The 16,572-nt window shown below is 38.3% G+C and overlaps 1 protein-coding gene across 1 annotated transcript in view; it reads left to right on the top strand.

The window, feature by feature from the left end:
- Positions 1–16,355, top strand: part of LOC149960332 (TWiK family of potassium channels protein 7-like) — a 236,387-nt gene extending 220,032 nt beyond the window's left edge. Inside the window, exon 2 of the mRNA XM_090166664.1 lies at positions 14,387–16,355. Coding sequence (XP_090022790.1) covers positions 14,387–15,117 — 731 coding nt within the window. The 3' untranslated portion in view covers positions 15,118–16,355. The remainder of the gene's footprint in view (positions 1–14,386) is intronic.
- The last annotated feature ends 217 nt before the right edge of the window (positions 16,356–16,572 follow it).

Below are 16,572 nucleotides of genomic sequence, written 5' to 3'. Positions count from 1 at the left end.
CTTACCTATGTATAAATACGCGATATATAAAAAATATACGTACTTGAACTTTTTCTTGTCGCCCGTGCAACGCGGATTCCCGGGTTTTTTTTTAAATATTTATAGAAGACAAAAAAGGGGATCGTAAAATCGGAAAGATACTGATCGCGTTTCTTCAGGCATATTACGAATCTAATAATATGGAGAAATGTAATGATTATTTACCGACGCTATCTTATACGGATAAGGTCGTTGCGATATCCTGGGACGAACCACATAAATCAAAACGAAGATAATTATAAAATCGTATTAATAGAAAAGTGTACCGCGGTTTTATTCTATAGACTAGTTTCGTCACCATCGAAAGCAGAGGCGTACCGACCCGGATGAAGGAGGTTAATATTTAACCGGACGCCAAGCTGGCTATCATGTAGGGGGCGCCACAATACTCCTATCTTTAATGTCCAAATGTTCCTACAACCAGGGATAATTTTGATTTTTTGTTCAATAGAATTTTAATAATTCTATATAGGGGGCGCCATTTTGAAATTTTTTAACCGGGTGCCATATAACATCGGTACGCCACTGATCGAAAGCCAGATTACCATTACGCCATGATTTTCCACTTCCTCTTTGTTATATGTGTTGTTACGCTTATCTGGCAGAATTTTTGAAGCATTAACGGTGTTTATAGATCAATTATACACGGTTGCCACGATACCTGGAAAAGTCAGGGAATTTGAATGATTTGGTAGCATTTGTCCGAATTTCATTTACCCGAATTTCATTTACCCGAATCGAGGCGCATTTGTCCGAACTGTAAAAATATGGCTCAGATGACCGAATTACGGATTCATTTGTCCGAAAATTATTTTGTATAAATTGTTGGCAATTTAACCGTTCTATCCATTTGTCAAATGTCCGAAATGTCATTTGTCCCAACGTGATACATTGACTTTAGTCAAATTCGAAAGAATCACATTTAACCGAATCCGTCAAAAATAGAGTCCCAAACGTGCGGTTTTTTTTATCTTAACATGACTAATTGTGGAACTTCAATCTAACCTAAATTCCAATGAAAACAGACACCTAACCTAACCTATTAAACCTTATTTATTTAACGTAACCTAAACTATTTAACCTTTTCTATTTAACCTAACCTAACCTAACCTAACCTATTTAACCTTATCTATTTAACCTAACCTAACCTATTTAACCTTATCTATTTAACCTAACCTAAACTATTTAACTTTATCTATTTAACCTAACCTAAACTATTTAACCTTATCTATTTAACCTAAACTATTTAACCTTATCTATTTAACCTAACCTAACTTAACCTAACCTAACCTAACCTCGCGGAATCAAAGCCAACTCTGAATTAACCCCAAACCCAGCCAATTTTGGGTTAAAATAAAACAATTTCATGATACAATTATATGTCTAATATTGGAAAATTACATTAATAACTTTTCACCAATTGCGGTGTCAGTTTCCTTGGATAATGGTAATTGTCCAATGCGAAAGCTTAAATTATGTTTGACCTCGTCCAGAAATTCTAAAGGTGTTTTTAGTCCACTCCTGTAGAGACTTGTGAGCCTTTCGATATTTATGTTGAACCTTCTGTACGCATCATTTTCTGAAATAGGATTGGACATAATACATATACGAAACACTATTTTTGCGATGGAAATTCGTACAAATGCTACTACTCGTCTAGACTAGTCTAGAATAAAAATCCTTAGAAGGTATTATATGTTTAATTTTTTTAATTTTCCGATTTGGGGAAGAGTTTCCGCGATTCGGAAATTTTTCCGTATTTCATTTTTCCGGAAAATTAAAAGGAACATGCAAAGCAATTTTTATGGAAGACCCCTAAAATTACCCTCTACAGTGACGCCAAACATTTCTAAATCCAAAGGCCAGAGTGGCCAGAGCTGCAAACGTTGGTGTTCCACACTAAATAACCGAGGTTATATATACTTTAAAACTCTAGTCCCAACATAACCATATGATAGAAGTATACATTATTGATTATAGTGAGTTTTATTGTGGCAGAGAATGATGCTTAGTAGATCACTGGTTTGCAAAAGTGTTGCTTATTGATGAGTAGAGTCATATGAACGTTTTTATCATATAGATAAAATTCAGAAGTCCTTTTTTTATTAAGTGCTCTCGTTTTAACTTCTCATGGTGAATATTAAAAATTATAACACTCTGCATATTTCTGAAAGTTTATTTGTCACTTATGTTGGTAGATTAGATCTATTTTATAGGTCGGTAACGTTTTTCTGCCTATATGTCATTATTGACACACTTGATGGTGGCATTTTTCTTTATAAACAAACCCTTGCTCGTAGAAAAAAATATCAATAGATTGGACCGTCTTTGGGTTTGAAATCATGCAGTTCTGCTGATTTTGTGAAATCGGAGAGTAGCCAGACCATTTGTTGTTTATGATTTTGTTTATGAGCAAAACAGTGCTCGTAGATCAATAATGACAATGAATTGAAACTCTTTAATTACTGTCTGCGGATTTGAGTTCACGCAGTACTCCTAATTCAGGACGAAAAGATAAAAATAGGACGAAAATTTCAAGTATTTGGTATTTGTTTATTTGTGAGCAAACCCTTGCTCGTAGAACAAATTTAGATATATAGTTTAGATCTAGCGTCTGCGGTTTTTAGTACCACTGAATTAGTTAAACACGCAGAAAGCAAAATAACACAAAACTTCTGAGTGTTTGCTTTTTAATTTATGAGAAAAAATTTTCAGATCAAATTTGAAATAGATGGGAGCTAAACTGTCTGACAAAACCAAAATTTATTTCAATTTAAAAGAAAAAAAATATTTTATTATTCATTTGTGGGCGAATCTTTGGTTCGAAGTCTGATATTTGACAAAATCTAGACCTTCAGAACTACAACCGTAAGATTTTATATAGTTAAAAAAAAACTTACTTCTGTTTTCGTTGACTAAACTCGAAAATCAGACGCAAGAAATTTAAAGCAAGTGTCGGCTCTAGGTGAAGTAGCTCTTTTTTCAACAGATGTCGCTAGCGTCGAATTCAAAACAAGATGCTGAAGCTACATTTTGACCCAAAAGGCGGGACATAAAAGTAAGCTTCGCGTTGATTGGCTCGTTTGTAAATTTGCCAATAACTTCAATTATATTAATTGTTTACAATATATTTTATATGGGATATATAATTTAGGTTAAAGTTCACTAACAATTGTAAGTAGAGTAAAAGAGGTTTAAATATAATACTCTATAATGGCTCTCTGACGACGTTATTGTTTCGCTATTTTGAATTTTAGCTTCCGTTCCCATTAATAGATGGCTCCACGCTCTCCGCGAAAGTCATTATTTTCGAAGAATCGGATAGATTCATGGCCATCTCTAATAACAGGGGCCTTTTAATAATACAGGTGGCAATGGTAGAGCCGACAGTTGCTTTAAAACAAAGTCTTCCAATAGAAAGTAATCTCGCGAACCAATATTAAGCTTTCTAGCGCCATCATGGCCACATTTACCTTTTCCACGTTGTTATAGTTATCCTAAAACAAACGTCTGGCCATTATATTAAAGTGGAGCTGCGAGCTATACCGTCAACTAGGTACTGTCACGACATTCTATGTATTATATTTGACAATGATCAAATAAGATTTCTTTCTCTCTACACTGAAAAAAAATCGATTCCTTGTGTCTCCTCTTCTTTCCTTATTTTCTTCATTTTTTTGGGCTTCCTCGTAAAGTTTCTCGCGGAGAGAGCAAAGATCTACGCCGCCCCAGAGTATCCGCGCGTCCTCCGGGGTTTCAACTAACGAAGGTGACGGCGGCCCGCGAAATAGCGTCTTCTTTTCCCAAAAGTCTTTAGCGCACTCCGAGGAAGGGTCCCCAGCAGATATTGGCGCACGTACCGAGATAAGAGACATCCCTTAGCAATCGCTGGTTTCTTACTCTTCTTCTTTCCGATCTAAAACACTTAATTGTCTCGAAGATTAGCGGCGCTTATTCTATAAGATTCCCCCAGGATGGTATTCCCTCGTTGAATCTGTTGTTAGCGGCCTTTTTCCTCGCTGACACATTACCTTCGAACACTGACTCCCATCAGGAACCAAACCACATTCCGTAGGTTAATCAGAGTTGCGGAAACCAAATGAGAACCTGGGAATTTCTAATGTTAAAAAAAAAGAGAAAACCAAACGAATGTACCGGTATTGGATACTTACTTGTTAGTTAACCGCTATAGTTTCCTTGTTAATATTAATTGGACTGCTTGTACGCCTGTTACGCGCGATAATTAAAGATAGTCTAATCAAACTAACAAGTAAGTAAGAGCGTGGGTATTTGACTGGAATTTCATTTTGTTCTAATCATAGTAAGATTTGATTTTAACTTTATCATTTTGAAGTCCCGCAGTACTCTCACCGATGAGCGTAACCGCTGACACCGGTTAAAAAGGAGTCGCCATTTCCGAAGAGTGACGTAGTACACGCTGTTTTTGAATGAACTGACATAGGTCAATAGATACTTCAGAGGAAATAAATTTGGACATATATTATGTAGTCTAGCCCGAGCGCCTTCATCGATTACAGCTGTAAAATTAGTTTTAATATCATTAATTTCACTATCGAAACCACTTTAGCGAGGTTGTAAAATGTGTTACTAGCTTATGGGCATTTTGACTAACAAGGAGACTACCCGAGGTGTAACTCTCCGATTTGGTTTAAATTCAGGGATTAAGTAGACCTTCACGTAACTTTAAAAAACCCCAAAGGGAAAAAATGCGATGGGCTTTAGTTTTACCATGGTAACCGAAACCGTTTTTGACAACTGAAATATTCTATGTAAATTAGCATAGGAAAATTGAAGATTCCTAAATTATTCAAATTTTTTTAAACAAAGGTGGTTAATTGTGGTTAAATATCAAATTGTGGGTAAATATCAAATTTGATATTTATCCAAAATTAACCAAATTGGTTTACAAAAATTTTGAATAATTCGATTTTCCTATGTTAATTTACATAGAGAAAAATAATATTTTAGTTTTAAAAAACGTTTTCGGTTGCCCTGGTAAAACTAAAGCCCATCGCAATTTTTTTCTTTGGGGTTTTTTAAGTTACGTGAAGGTCTACTTAATCCCTGAATTTAAACAAAATCGGTGAGTTACACCTCGGGTAGTCTCCTTGTAAGATCAAGTGTATTATTTCAACCTGAAGCTAGGTATCTTTCAAATCCATTGCGACAGACAATGCGATTTAACTTTTTTCCACAAAACGAAACTATACTTCTAATGTGAAACTAAGCCCTCCCATTTGTGGTTTAAAATGAAGCGTCTGCTCGTCAAACATGACCACAGCGAGAAGATGACTTTACTAATTGTTGCATTGCGTAATTGACTCGTAGTCCATTTAACTCCGCGGTCAGGAATCCATACCTCTACTTGGAATGCTTTTCACGGCAGGTTTTCGTCTCAGTGTTGCTGACGGTTTTTTTGACGTCACTATGTTAGCTTAACAAACAACAACGTGAGAGGGGAGCGCGCGTAGAGGGGATTTTTTCTCTGGTAGGTGGAGCCAAAGCCGTTAGAGTGATCTTTCCATACGCGATACGGCGGGATAAGCATTCCAAGTGGAGGTATGGATTCCTGCTGCGGTCCTTAGATTTTGAAATCTTGCGAAGTCACGTGACAAACTATTTTTACCGGATTGAACAACCTCGGCAATTTGACCAAAAAAATCGTAGGTATTTTATTTACAAAAGACCACCGCGAACCGTAAAAACCATAATAATAAAAACGAGAATTTAGGCTCGAAAATGTTTTCTAAATCCCCTTTTGCATGTGTTATACATTATAGCTCCCGGAATACAAATAAATATCAAACAGCGTTGGGTTGGTATTTCGTAATGGTCCTTCCACCCCTACGCCCCCTCGCGGGTAATTCCGCACATTGGTCCAGTCTTGGTTCAGTTTAGTGTACGTTTGGACCAAGAATGTATGTGGTTGAACAAAGAATGTGCGGGTTTGCACCTCGTTCGCCCCGTGATTCCCGTACGACAAACCACGCCCCTCTACGATTCCTGTCTTTATCGTCCCTTTTTTGTCTCGGAACGGAAAGGAAGACACTCCGCTACGATCTCAGACTCTCTTTCTCCGTGTAGGCGGAGAATATGTTCCGGGTATCATTAAAACCGAGGCTTGAGTCGTGGTAACCCATTCTCCGCTATCCCAAATTCATTCTTGGCGTAGGGCGAATGTAGAAGATCTCCTTAGACGATCGTCAAAAAGCGGATCGAGAAAGCGAGAAAGAGGACGAAGCCCGCGGAATAATAAGCGAGCTGGGGCAGGCTCGGGCAGGCCCTGGCAGGCTTCTTTCTTCTTTTCGTTGGGCTTCGTCCCCACAGACACACTCGAGTTAGTTTTACAGCGTTAGCGGAGGGGACAAACAAAATGCCCGCGGCAGACAACGCTCCGAAATCCCACGTTCAACATTAAGGATCCGGAGAAAAAAACGAGAGTTTGCACTTACGTTTAAAATAGGACTGGAGGACCGACGGAAGAAAACTGATGATAGCCTTATTCAGTAATGTACAGCGCGACTTCAATTTATATTTATTAGCCGCGTACCTACAGTGGAATATATCGCTAAAGGGGACCCTAACACGATTGCAGTTTCGATTTGATTTGTCATTTTTGTGGAGTGTTTAAGACCGGTTCTAGTGCTGTTTCGTTATGAGAACATCAAACATATAAGAATAGTGTTTAGCTTTCTTTATTGGTAATATTCGGGGGTTCGTAGTAAGGCGAGTACAACCAAGGACAGTAGATACAGGGACGAGAAAGTGTTTTGGCGGCCTCTGTTGGAATATATCACTAAAACGACCTAAACGCGAGGAGAGTTAGTTGTAAACAAAAAAATGGCGGTCACCTAATTTTAGCGGTTCTTAACGAGGTTTAAGTGTTCAAAACAAATGGGCATTTTATTATTTACGCTCGTAGTTTTATTTTTAATTTAACATCAAAATGGTAAAAACTAACTACAATAATACTGTCCATGGTGAACCACGTCTTAACAATGGCCGCGTTTTGTTTACATCTAACTCCCCGTTAATATAAGGACGTTTAAAATCGAATTTTTTTCCTGCTTTCTCGTCCCTGTATCTACTGTCCTTGGTTCCCACTGTCCCTATCTAGTTTCCCACTGTCCCTATCTAGTTTCCCACTGTCCCTATCTAGTTTCCCACTGTCCCTATCTAGTGGTGTGATGGGGTCACTGGAGCCTGTGGGGGGCTCCATACCCGGCTCTCAAGGTCATGTGATCGGGGCGCTGGGTCACTGGAACCTCATGGGTGTTCCACACTCGTCATTCTGTGACCTACTAAGGAGGGTAGTTTGCAGTGGAAGAGGAAGCCACTCTAGTCCTCAGCTGTGCGAGGGTGGGTCTCGGGCAGCCCATGGTGTCGCCTTTTGTTGGGCCGTGATGAGGGCGTTTGTTTGCTATATGTGAGGCGGTCAAAATGGCTGTCTCACTGGCCGAACGTTGTTTCGCAAAGCGCACTTTTGTCCGGGGCTGGTTGTTTTGGTGGCCGCTGTAGTGCTTAAGGCGGAGCAGCGGGGTACAAATACATATACTTATGTCCTTGGTTGGGGAATACTAGAGATAAAAATTAGATAATAAAACTTTGGTTGGGGCAAGACAACGAGGGGTAGCACTGGCAAACTGGGAAAATTGAAATAATTTCTACGTCCGTCTGTAAACCTTTCGGTATAGCCGGGATCATTGGTTTGTCTGAGAACAAATTGTCTTGCTAATAGGTTATTTTTCCAGAAGATTTTTTTAATTTCTACTGATTTTAAATGAGATTAAGCCCTGGAAGAGTACGCCAGCTTGTTATTAGTTGAGCGATACCTAAAATGAGAACCCAGCCAACGTTAAGCAGACATTTTGTGTTTTATAATAGAAAATCGTCTTCGACTGCATCATCTGCTTAGCAAACGAAAATATAATTTGACCGCTACGTTGCTCTACGTAATTTGTAAAGGCTACTAAAGGCTAAAGTAAAATGAATATATAGTATAAGGTCTTAATATTATTGCTATTTTTTAAATTAAGACAATATTTACAAACGATTGTTATATTTCATTAAGACCTGAAAACACAAACACATAAAAATAAATCAGTAATCTTTATGTTTATAGAAATTCCAAGATAAGTTTTCAAAGAAAAATGGCTTATTAATATTTTTAACTTCAAAAATATTTCATTAATCATCATATTTGGAATTCGCAAAATGTTTTCGCTTTTAGTTTTAAAAATTAAGGTTTTCTTCATAGAGTAAGAAGCAACGAACACAACACCCCACACAAGGAGAACGCAACTCGACTAAAGTCGTGCATTTTCTTGTATACATTTTTCATTGGTTAGACGCTTTAGCGCCTGCTGCCGTCGGAAGGGGAAAATTCGGAAATTGTATTCCCCCTTTCTGTAAAACATTCAGCGTAAATGTTCGACCAATGAAATTTGTACGCAACACTGCGTTAGCGTGTTTAAAGGCTAGCTGCGTTCTCCTTGTGTTTGTTGCTCCTAGTTCAGACTATATTTATTCACGCCTCGAAAACAAGTTGGCCCGTTAGAATAAATGTTTAATGCGCTTCCATAAGGCCTTCCACTCTATTCGAGTGGGCCACTCTATGGTTTTCTTTTAGTGATCTCTAAATTTCAAGTATTTTAGACTCTTAAACTATATTTTCTAGAACGGCTTTTACGGTAGTTACGTACTCGGAGGTTTCCTCAATTTTATAGCTATTCGAACGATAGAAATAGAAACGTAGAGAAACTATAAAAAAGGTGGATTGAAGGATGCTGTTCCGAGCAACGGTAAAAATGCGCGAAGACGCGCGCCGGAATTCGCCCGGGGAATTGGAAGGAATTGATCTTTCCGCATCGAGAAAGGAGGTGCGAGGCCACGCCATTCGACAAAATGCGCATAAGTGTCAGCTTTCAATCGATTGGGACGTCTCAATTACTCTATCCGCTTCATTTTGGCCCATTTTTCAAAAGAGCATAAATACGAATTGCGTCCACTTAGGACTCCGCGCGACTCCGGCAGAATCGACGCTCCCAGTTCAGGCAGCTGCACACGGGAGACGCCAAGCAAACGACGCGACGCGAAATAAGAAAAAAATATCCTAGTTTCGCACACGATTCGCTTGCTCGTGCGACTCGTGCGAGATGCTTGGTTTTTCAACGACGCTCAAAATTATCTCGCGAGCTTTATGTGTGCATCCGTCTTTAGGCGTTTACTACATTTTATTCCACTGTTTTAACCATAGATCAGCGGCGAGGGGCTAACCACTTTCCGTAATCGGTAATGATTACGTAATCTTCTGTAATCTTTTGTACTCATTCGTAATCCCGTAATCATTTGTAATCTTTGTACTTATCTGTAATCACCCGTAATAATTATGAAATCACGCGTACTCATCTGTAATAACGTGTAATCATTTGTTATAGCGTGTAATCATCTGTAATCACACGTATTCATTGGAATTCTCCCTCGAATTCTCCCGTACTCAATTACTCATCTGTAACAATTTTAAAGTTTTAGGTTGCCTGTGTACTCATCGAAATCATTTTTAACTCATCGTAATCCTTCTGTACTCATCGTAATCCTTCTGTACTCATCGTAATCCTTCTGTACTCATCGTAATCCTTCTGTACTCATCGTAATCCTTCTGTACTCATCGTAATCCTTCTGTACTCATCGTAATCCTTCTGTACTCATCGTAATCCTTCTGTACTCATCGTAATCCTTCTGTACTCATCGTAATCCTTCTGTACTCATCGTAATCCTTCTGTACTCATCGTAATCCTTCTGTACTCATCGTAATCATTCTGTACTCATCGTAATCATTCTGTACTCATCGTAATCATTCTGTACTCATCGTAATCATTCTGTACTCATCGTAATCATTCTGTACTCATCGTAATCATTCTGTACTCATCGTAATCATTCTGTACTCATCGTAATCATTCTGTACTCATCGTAATCATTCTGTACTCATCGTAATCATTCTGTACTCATCGTAATCATTCTGTACTCATCGTAATCATTCTGTACTCATCGTAATCATTCTGTACTCATCGTAATCATTCTGTACTCATCGTAATCATTCTGTACTCATCGTAATCATTCTGTACTCATCGTAATCATTCTGTACTCATCGTAATCATTCTGTACTCATCGTAATCATTCTGTACTCATCGTAATCATTCTGTACTCATCGTAATCATTCTGTACTCATCGTAATCATTCTGTACTCATCGTAATCATTCTGTACTCATCGTAATCATTCTGTACTCATCGTAATCATTCTGTACTCATCGTAATCATTCTGTACTCATCGTAATCATTCTGTACTCATCGTAATCATTCTGTACTCATCGTAATCATTCTGTACTCATCGTAATCATTCTATACTCATCGTAATCATTCTGTACTCATCGTAATCATTCTGTACTCATCGTAATCATTCTGTTCTCATCGTAATCATTCTGTACTCATCGTAATCATTGTATAATCATCGTTATCATTCTGTAATCATCGTAAACATTATGTACTCATCGTAATTATGTGTACTCATCGTAATCATGTGTACTCATCGTAATCATGTGTACTCATCGTAATCATGTGTACTCATCGTAATAATTTGGTGCGCATTGCGTAATCATGTGTACTCATCGTAATCATTTGGTACGCATTGCGTAATCATGTGTACTCATCTGTACTCATTAATGATTACGTAATCGATGTACAGGCAAATTCTTACTGGCTAGCCCCTCGAGCAGCGGTTCCCAATTTTTTTGCTATGGAACCCTAAATTATGCACCTAATTCTGGCGGAACCCCAACTCATTTTTTTTAAATTATTTTAAAGAACTCTTGACACAAACAAAGATGGCCGCGCTGCGAATTCTCGGAACCCCAGGGTTCCACGGAACACCTTTTGGGAACCGCTGCCATAGAGTAGCCCATTCGCATAGAGTGGAATGCCGTTTGGAAGCGCATGAAACTTTAATCCTAACGGGCGAGCTTGTTTTCGAGGCGTGAATAAATATAGTCCAAAGAGGTGTTGTTTTTACATTTTTTACAGTATAAACTAGTGTTGTAAGTCGGAAAATTTTCCGGAAAATGACCGAGGCCTTTTTTCCGGATAATTTTCCGTATTTTTCCGAAAAATATTAAAAACGTTTTCATTCCATGATTTGTCTAATATATTGTTTGCAAATTTAAATAAAGCGGCATTTTCACCTCATTTTTTCTAATCTAAAAGTAAAACTAAACCTATAGACTATAGTTTAAACTGGTTGAAATGTAACACTATTAATGTTTTGTAGTATGTTTACTGATATTAGTCATTTTAAATCGATAAAAAATTTTAAAACATTAAAAACCATTGTAAAGTAATTTATGTTTAAATTTTTTATTTTTCCGATTTGCGGAAATTTTTCCGCATTTTATTTTTCCGGAAAATTAACAACCCTAGTATAAACTTACTTATTGTACATTACCTTTAGGCCAACTTGTTTTTTTACGCCTCGAAAACAAGACGCTGCGTACGAAAAGTGTCTTAAGTTTCGCTGATAGCCTTCCACTCTATCTGAGTGGGTTACTCTATGGTTTTAACAGCAATACATATTCGCGACCGAAACTAGTCTAGGTGGCGTAACGGCGCTAGCTTTTCCAAGGATGCTCCTATGATCTAGCGTCTGCTATCGACAAATTAAAAAGTCATAACGAAATGGCGGGAGTAGTGGCTCACTCCTGTAATCCCAAGCGTCTGGGAGGCAGAGTTTGTGGATGGCCGTGTGAGGACTGAGGACGACCACCAATCCCCCAACGGGTTGTCGGAATACTTCCGCCACGGGTGTCCCCACCTCTGTCCCCACGTATCGCCCCGTTGGCGTGGCCGTTACACATATCTCGCCCTAATTAATCAGGTGGACGAGCGGACTGAATTTGTCCCACACGTTACAATCCCGTAAAAAAAAATTATCAAAATATTAGGAAGTATCATTATTTATAAAGTCAAATAGTTATTTTTATAAATTCAGCTACGCTTGCCGAACTTGTTTTTATGTTGCTCTTACGTCACGATGTCATAGCTTTATTAAAATAGTTTTGACACGCGCGGTTTGCACGCGCACGTTAAAATCTGATGTGTTTCACTACCTAAGCGCGCGCTCGTAATATTAACAAAATTAAAGTTGTGACGTAGAAGCTACATTCCAACAAGAAGGCCACTTTATTTTATAACAACACCTATTTACGAATAACGATGAGGAAAAACTATTAGCGTTTGCTTTAGCCGCTACCTAGCTTTCAATGGCGAAACTAAGAGGGCGTAGCGATAGTTTTTGGTCGCGAATAATCAAGAATGTATTTATTGGTGGAGTGGACTGTGTAAAGACGATCGGCGGGAACCAAAGTAGAGTTCCCCTCGCCTCCCCGGCACGAGAGGTGAGAAAAATGAAGGTCAATTGGCGCCGGATGACGTAATTTTAAGAGAACAATGAGAAACTGCAAGCTACGCCAAAAGTCACTCTCACCTCGCCGCAAGAGGAGACGGGTTCGATCCAAGCTTGTGGTACTGGGTGAAAACTAGGAACCACTGCTTGTTTGTAGATTTTCTTCCCACTGGTTAGGCTAGAAGGGATTTCCATTTTCCACCTAGCTGTTCGGTTTCCCCTTACCATAAAAACCATTTTAGGTTAACGATAATAGTAAATGTAGAGAGTGGTTGGCTTAGAGAGGCTTAAGCTTCATTTCGACCAAAAAGGCCGGACATTAAAGTACCCGTTGCGTTGATTGGCTCGTTTGTAAATTTCACAATAACTTAAATAATAGTCATTATTAACAATATATTTTATATGGGATATACAATTTAGGTTTAAGTTTACTAAGTAGAGTATAAGTTGTCTAATTATAATTATCAACAATGGCTCTCTGACGAAGTTATCATTTCGCTATTTTGAATTTTAACTTCTTTGGCCATTAATAGATAGCACCACGCGCTCCAGTAAAGAATCCGATAGATGCATTGCCATCTCTAATAACAAAGAGTCAAAGACTATAATACAGGTGGCAATGATAGAGCCTACATTAGCTTAAAGCATTTTCCTTAAGCTCGGTCAGGTCGAAACCGTTCAGCTATCTCAATGATTCCCTCCTTTATTATAAATAAAAGCAATATTGACATCACCTAATTTTTCTTTTGGTTGTTTTCGTATTTTATCAGGGTCAATCATAATAAATCGCTCTGTAAAACCAAGGTTTACTAGGACAGTGAAGGCTCATTGCCGTTTAAGGTTTACTACGGACCTAAGTGTACCGCGGTGAAGAGTTGAACATTTTTGGAAATTTATGTATCAGCTATAGATTAATTATCCTAACTTTCCAGCGACTCAAGCACATTCTCCAAGGCGTAATTTAATAATCTGCGAAATTTCCATAGTTCGCTAAAACAGTTAGACACGGTGTCAGTTCTGGCTTGATAGGTATCATCCCATCTTGTGCCCCGCGGGATTAGCCGCCTTATTGGGCGAGGAAATCTTATACGTTTAAACTTTTGATGAATACGCGAACATCTGACAACATTTCACAGAAATATTATTAATTAAAAAGTGTCTATTCTTACATATTTCCTTATATAAATAAAATATTCGAGTGAACAGAGTATTTGAAGGCTGCGCCCCGTTGCCATCGTGACTCCCGGCAGGAAAACGATAACAATCTTTCATTATTCCTCCCGTTAAGGGGCCAAGGCAATCCGGTACAATAACAGGCTTTCTCTGTCCTTATGTGTTTACATAAATTCTTTCTGATTTCCTTCGTACAAATAGGTCCATTAGAAGCATAAACAGGCTTTCTCTGTCCTTATGTGTTTACATAAATTCTTTCTGATTTCCTTCGTACAAATAGGTCCATTAGAAGCATAAACAGGCTTCAAAGTGAACCTTTGTGTAACGATGAACTGCAGTAGACGGCCCTTAAATAAGCGACTTTCACTTAAAAATAACCATTAGGATGGTACTTTTATTAACAAAGGAAAGCCTATGCTGACGTCATAGGTCACCGAGGTCACGCTGAGGTATGACGTCAAAGTACCATCCCCGTCTGCTTTTTCGTCTAACTGCGCTTGTGTCAGATATATTTGAAATTCGCTTATTGTTAAAATATTTAAAATAATAACCTAACCTTAACTAACAATTAACCACGTTCAAATTGTTGGAAAGTGTATTTATTAGTTCTTGGCGTTAGCTGTCTTAACGCCATTTGTTTGGTTTGTTTTGTTGTTGAAATCTAACTAAATGAATATTTTTGTTCTTTTCTTTCCGTGGCAGGTTACGGAAATATCGCTCCACGAACGGACTGGGGGAAAGTGGTTACAATCATCTACGCAATTGTGGGTATTCCCCTGATGCTGTTGTATTTAACGAACATCGGCGACATATTGGCGAAAGCGTTTCGCTACGTGTACGGGCGGATGTGCACGTGCAAGACGAGCGACCCCTACCGGCGGCGGCGCCACGCCGAGAACTACCGCGTCCACCACATCGTCGCTCACAACTCGCCGAACCGGCACCACGCGCACCATCACAATCCTCACCAGAACGCCATGGAGCCGGGCATCCAGGACAAACTGCACATGCCCCCCGAAGAGGACGTGCAGATCGAGACGATACCCGAGGACATGCGAGACGACATGGACTACGAAAAGCCCCGGGTGTCAGTGCCTATCACTTTGTGCTTAGTTATCCTGGTGGGCTACATTTCGGGCGGCGCCGTGTTGTTCTCGCTGTGGGAGGGATGGGGCTACTTGGACGGCTCCTACTTTTGCTTCGTGACACTCAGCACGATTGGTTTCGGTGACCTGGTTCCTGGTGACTCGGTGGTCAATGATAGCGGATCTCAAGAGAAACTCGTCATTTGCTCACTATATTTATTAGTCGGAATGGCCTTAATCGCGATGTGCTTTAATCTGATGCAAGAAGAAGTCATTCATAAAGTGCGAAATTGCGGTAGGAGGATAGGAATTATCAAGGATCCGGAGGACGACGAAGACCTTGGTTGACTGGCGCGGGCCCGAGCGCGACCGCCCCGCGTCGTCGAATCACACACCTCGAAACCAAATATATGTAAAATAATATACAAATATATCAACTAAACAAAAAAGCGACTAACGATACGCGAAATATAACGCGTGTCCCGTCACAGCAGGACCCGAATGTTCCCCGATGACCAGGGGTCGAACCGTCGGGAGGCGCCAAATCCGGGATTCCTTCCCAAAATGCTCTCAAATAAAATTACTATCAAATAAACAAGGTCCCGAAAATTTTATTACGTTAACGTATAGTACCAGTCAAAATGTCCGGATAAAAAGCCAGATTTGAAGTTTTCTAAACCGGAAATACCACGGATTTTTCCCCCGTGGAAAATTAAAAAATCCTCAATCCGAGGATGACACAAACAAATTGAACGACGGGCAAAGAAATCATGTAAACATTCGGAACAGTTAATTTATTTATTCATATATAAAGTTGAACGTGAGATAGTCAAGATCGATTTCTTTTTGTTAATACGAAAAATAAATTTTAATTTAAAAGAAAAAAGGTTTATCAGAGATACCATGTTGTGTATAAGAATCGCCCTCAATATACAAGGTGCTCAACTAAAAACAAAAAAAAATAAAACTTTTTAATTGTATTGAAAATAATAGACGAAATGTTGGCTAATGGTTAGTTTCGATTCCTTTCTATTGAAACGTGATTGTTGTTAATGAGCTAGATAATAATTATTATGAAAAATAAATTCGTTTGCTTCTTCGATATAAAATACGTTAAAGATAGATTTAATAATGAAATAAAAATATGTTTGTTCGTTTTAGAATTTCCCACAACTAACGAAAAACGAAAACGTCCGGGCCACAAATTATATGTAAAACATTTTTTAAAAATTTAAGAAAAACAAACTAAATAAACTAAAATAGGAAAAAAAAATGTAATCAAGGGTAAAAATTGGACCCGAATATATATAAATAAATATATATATATAAATATATATATATATAGTCTGTTTTACGAATAAAAATATACTCATTTCCGAGTGCCGACGACAGAACGAATCCTTGATAATGACTTTAGAGCGGGAGAGGAAAAATTATGAAATTGTGTACAACTGTTATTTAAAATAAAAGGCTAAACGTTATATTAAAATGAGAAAAGGTGAAAACTAAAAAAAAGAGAATGTTATTACGAAATTTGAGTAAAATTATAATTACTCTGTCTGTTCAAAATTGTCGTTGTCCTAAATAATGAGGTTATATTGCAATTTTATGATTTTCAAAATAATAAAAATGGAAAGAATCTTTTTAATAAGCACTGTCTCCTTATTTTAGTTGAAGTTTACTTGGTAAGTTCTGATTTGACTTGGCAGACGAAACTTTTGCGTGCGTTTTTTCTAGCTGAATAGGAAATGAACCGTTCGAAGAAGATTCTACTCTATGAGCAAACTTGGAATAAACACCTAT

Source organism: Leiobunum rupestre, chromosome 2 (genome assembly GCF_980474605.1).
Source record: "Leiobunum rupestre chromosome 2, qqLeiRupe1.1.hap1, whole genome shotgun sequence".
NCBI lineage: Eukaryota > Metazoa > Arthropoda > Arachnida > Opiliones > Sclerosomatidae > Leiobunum > Leiobunum rupestre.
Note: the sequence above shows the minus strand (reverse complement) of the source record. Positions and strands in the feature narration are given on the sequence as shown.